Raw genomic sequence first — 4,801 nt, 5'->3', positions numbered from 1 at the left:
TTGAAACCAAAGTGTGCAAAAATGTAACACAGTTTTATTTTCCATTGCTTTTAAAATGGGGAAAATGTTTTAAAATAATAATATTAACTTTGCATTTGTATCCAAAAATACAACATATAAAGTGGCTGATGGATAAAATCAGGCAAGTATGCGAAAGTTATTTGGTTATTGCTTAGTGACAAAGGAATTGTAGTTACAATTTTCTCAAGTTTTAATTTGTCAATGCTTTCATATACTCTGCCATCTTCTCAGATTAATTTCATGGTTATTTAAATTAATAAGACTTCACCCTAGAGTTCACATTCCACTTCCTCAGGTGTCTCATTGCAGTCTTCATGTCCTTGTTCCTCAGCGTGTATATAATCGGATTTAAGAGAGGAGTGACCACAGAATAAAACACAGCAAGAAATTTATCTAAGGCCTTGATTGGGAATGGCCAGGCATAAATGAAGATACAAGGTCCATAGAACAAGAGGACAACAGAGATGTGAGCGGTCAAAGTGGAGAGGGCCTTCGATGACCTTAATGAAGGATGACGCTGGATGGTCATTAGGATAATCGTGTAGGAGATGATTAGGAGAATGAAAGAGCAGACTGTGAGCACACCACTGTTGGCAATGATCATGATATCCAACCTGTAGGTGTCAGCACAGGCGAGTTTGACTACCCTAGGAAGGTCACAGTAAAAACTGTCAATCTCATTGGGACCACAGAAGGGTAAGTTCACTGCAAAGGCCAACTGGCTCACTGAGTGGAGGAAGCCAGTGCCCCAAGCAGCAGCCACCATGCCAACACACACCTTGCTACACATAATGGTAGTGTAATGTAGGGGTTTACAAATTGCTACATATCTGTCAAAAGCCATGGCTATGAGGATCACCAACTCACTTCCACCGAACAAGTGAAGGAGAAACACCTGAGCGAAGCAGCCTTCTAAAGAGATGACCTTTGAGTTACTGAAAAAGTCAGTGATCATCTTGGGGGCTGTGACTGAGGACAGAGACAGATCAATCAGCGACAGGTTGGCCAAAAGGAAGTACATGGGGGAGTGAAGGTGGGAATCAAAAGCCACAGTTACAATGATCAGGACATTTCCAACTACAATGCCTGCGTAGAACACAAAGAAGAACCCAAACAGCAAAATCTGTAGTTCCAGAGAATCAGAGAGTCCCAGAAAAATGAACTCAGTCACCATCGAGTGATTTGTCTCAGCTACTGATTTGTTCCAGGAAATATACTCCACGGTTACCTAAGGGACGAGAATGAGAAGGATGTTAGAATCTGCTGGAATGAGTCTGCTCACTTGTAGAATGGGTTTCTACGGCCCAGGCCACCTACCTTGTTAACTGTCCTAACTCCATTGAAATCTCCCCGGTAGGAGCATCACACTTCCAGGTGATGAAACTTGCCAACTACCCAGGACTGGGAAAGCAGCACCCCCGATTCAGTTAATTTTAGTTTTGAGACCAATGTGCATTAAAGTGAATTTGTGTCATAGAGTCTCAGGGCATAAGAAATTCAGAAGTGTTGAAAACAGGGGGGCTTTCCTTTCTGGTGGCTGTCACACAGTTCATAGATCATCTTCTTGTGGCTCATGTTCTTTCACTGCAGCTCTCTCAGCATGAACAGAAAATTTCTGTGGCCCTCTTTTCTCTCTAGCTGCCACCTTCTATTCATCTTTGAACTGAGAGTAAGTTACCACTGAGTTGTGGCAGGTTTGGAAGAGACAGAGTTTGAAGATAGCAAAGATCATTGGCTTCGAAGCTGTTTATTTGAGCTCTTTTTTTTTTTTTACAGGAAAGTGGGTAACATTATTATTTCCATATTGTTTCCTTCATGTATCTGAGGTAAATGGGGATATTAAGGGAGAAGTCTCACCCAGTTTCCCACCAACCCCATGTCCTGTATGTGGGGCATGCTCTGAGATAGTCACCAGTTATGAATCACTGCCGATCTCGCCTCTCCAAACACGATGAGGTCGTTGAAGAATCCATTGATTGATATTGTCCATAATAGTGTCTCCATTCCAGGTATTTTTCTGCCAACCTATAGCTGAGGTGGTTGATTGACTTGTTCCGTCTTCTGTCCTTTCATGGTTAGGGTTCTGAGTTCGGAAGCTCGATTGGGGAGATCCCCAAAGAAACTTCATCTGAGGTGTTCCCAGGCCAGATTCTTGTGTGCACTAGCAGGTATGTAAACTCTAGAAACCATTGTGACTTTATATTGGTTTCCTATCTTAAAACGTTGTACCCTTTCTATATTTAGGGTGAAAAACTTAAAGGCCAACTATGGATAAGAGAAAAGCTGGTTGCACGGGAGATGGAAAATCTGAAAGCAGAAGACTCAGGCTGTAATCTTGTAATTTTGACACTCAAATCTCTTAGTAGCTTGTATTTATTCTTCAGTTTGAAAGTTGTAAAATAAATGAATTTTCTGAAGATAAAAATGTTTCTGTAGTTCACTGCATAAAGGTTTTTAAATTTGACAGCCTATATTCATATTTTTATTCCATACCACTTCCCTGATTATATCTTTATAGTTGAGCTAGCAAAGTCTTCTTGATCTCTCTATCAAGAAAATATAACAAGACATTTATTGTTTATGCTATCCCTTCCTTAGATTAGATGTATACCACAATTGCATATTTATATCCTTTTTCCTAGAATTTCAAAAGTTTATAATCTGTAGTGCTTTTTATGTGATTTGGTGATATTAAGATTCTTAGGAGAAATAAAGACATATACAAAAACATAATGAAAGGTAAACAAGAGAATAAAAGAGAGATAAAATTTCAGAAGTGTAAGATTTAAAGTTAGGAGGGAATAAGATCATAGAGAATGCAATGGCAGAGTAAGAAAATGAGAGAAAAATATAATAATAGTCCTGTGAGGTAAAACAGTGAATATTTAATAGGGCATAAGGGTTGAAAGCTGTTCTGGAATGCTTGTAAAGGGACTTGTGTTCGTTACAAAGACATTTAAGAGCTACTGAAAAATATGAGAACTTATTTAATAAGCTAATTCTCTCCTCAACTCACATTCTAAGATGGGACACTTGGAAGACAATCCGAGTGATTGTTTTAAGTTCAACAATGAGTAATAACTGCATGCTGTGTGGCTGTGTGGCTAGGAAAGAAATGGGAGAACATCCATGAGAGTTCACAGGTGGAGATGCACGCATACTAAGGTGTCAGGGTTTAACGTGTGCACTGATTCTGTAATTGGCCGACCCTGGATAAGTCACTTTGCCGTGAGTCTTAAGACCATGTCAGCAAGAGATGGTTGTTAATAGCACTGCTTCAAAGAAATGCTTTGAATAGGTATTATTGACCAGGCACATACATTTTTTTTTGCACATAAATCTTGATTTTGTCTTCACTATAGTGGTATATGATTCCTATCAATTTGATGACACATATATGAATTTGGTACCACATAGAAAATGGTCAATATTTAAAAGCTTTTATTAAGGGAGTAATGATAGAAAATTTGTCAGTAGAATGTGGGAGAGGAAAAAATACATTCCATAGTTTTTGTTCTAAATAATTAAGATCATTTTGATAACTTTAACTTAAAACAGTTACAAAAACTTTATCAACATAGGACGCATTTATTCTAGAATCAGGAATAAAAATTGAATGAGGAAAATCTAATGGCTATCTGGATACGTTGAGCTACTGTTCCTTTTACTGCCACTGTCTGTGAGGGGCTCGCTGCCCACCCAACCTACAACAATGGGCACACGTTGAGTCAGTCATAAATTGCATATCAAGGAAAGAAAATAAATGCTGCCCTAAGAATTTCACCAGTGATGTGAAGTAACCAATGAAAGTGTTCCCAACCATGAGAATTCTGATCAGATGTGGTGTTAAGAGTTAATGCAACAAGCAAAATGTAGGAGAAGTGTTTTTTTTTCCCCTTTCTGAAGAAGACATTAGAGTTCAGAGAGTATACTTGCCAAGTTGTTATTTTTTTTAAAACAACAATACTTACATTTTTGCCATTTGTTTAATCATAGTTATTTCATTGCTCTTAAAAAGTTACGTTTTCCTCTTCATTACCCTGAATCTCATTCCTTAGTCCTACCCACTGAAGCACCAAATTACTGTTTTCAGTGTCCCACAAAAATTTAGGGATTCTGAATTTCTTTTTAAGAATAAAGGAAAATATAACAGGGCAATAAACCAGGAAAATTGATTTTGGTTTTCTTCAGCTTAGCCTGGTAGTAAATATAGTTATTCTTATCATTAACAATACAGATGATAAATCTTAATTTACTTAGTGGGAAGAAGGAGAGCAAAAGAAGTGTTCTGGGTGCTGGTTCACTCCCACATGGCTGCAACGGCAGGCGTAGGCCAGGCTGAGGCCAGAGCCTGGAGCTCCATCCAGTTCTTGCTCATGGGTGGCAGGGACTCAGTTCACTACAGTCACTGTCTTCTGGGTTTGCATGAGCAGAAAGCTGGTATCAAAATATCCACAGCGCTAACAGTGTGATTCATATCTTTACGTGGGATAAATATCCCAAATTAGGTTTCAGTGTTATTATAGGAATAAGGTAAAAAAGTGACTAGGAAAATTGGAGATGGTTAAAGATGAGGCAAAAGCACCACTAAGCAGAAGAAAGAATAGGTTCTCCTAGTGGAATCAGAAGAAGGATCTGACAACTATAGCTGGCAAAACACTAATAAAGGGCCATTACTTTTAATATTAATCATACTAATAATTTTAAGTCTTTAAGAAAATCTTATAGACTCTTTTTATTTTCCTGAGATAAGCATATAATTGGATTTATGAAAACAGAT

The 4,801-nt window shown here is 38.2% G+C and overlaps 1 protein-coding gene across 1 annotated transcript; it reads right to left on the bottom strand.

Moving 5' to 3' along the window:
• Positions 1–274: 274 nt before the first annotated feature.
• On the bottom strand, positions 275–1,252 carry LOC121148369 (olfactory receptor 4F4-like). The gene has a single exon (XM_040968429.1). The coding sequence runs from the start codon at positions 1,193–1,195 to the stop codon at positions 275–277; it is 921 nt and encodes a 306-aa protein (XP_040824363.1). The 5' UTR covers positions 1,196–1,252.
• Positions 1,253–4,801: the final 3,549 nt, after the last annotated feature.

This window comes from Ochotona curzoniae, unplaced genomic scaffold (assembly GCF_017591425.1).
Source record: "Ochotona curzoniae isolate NIBS_2020 unplaced genomic scaffold, NIBS_Ocur_1.0 scaffold_4701, whole genome shotgun sequence".
Classification (NCBI taxonomy): Eukaryota; Metazoa; Chordata; class Mammalia; order Lagomorpha; family Ochotonidae; genus Ochotona; species Ochotona curzoniae.
This window is presented reverse-complemented; position numbering and strand designations above follow the sequence as displayed.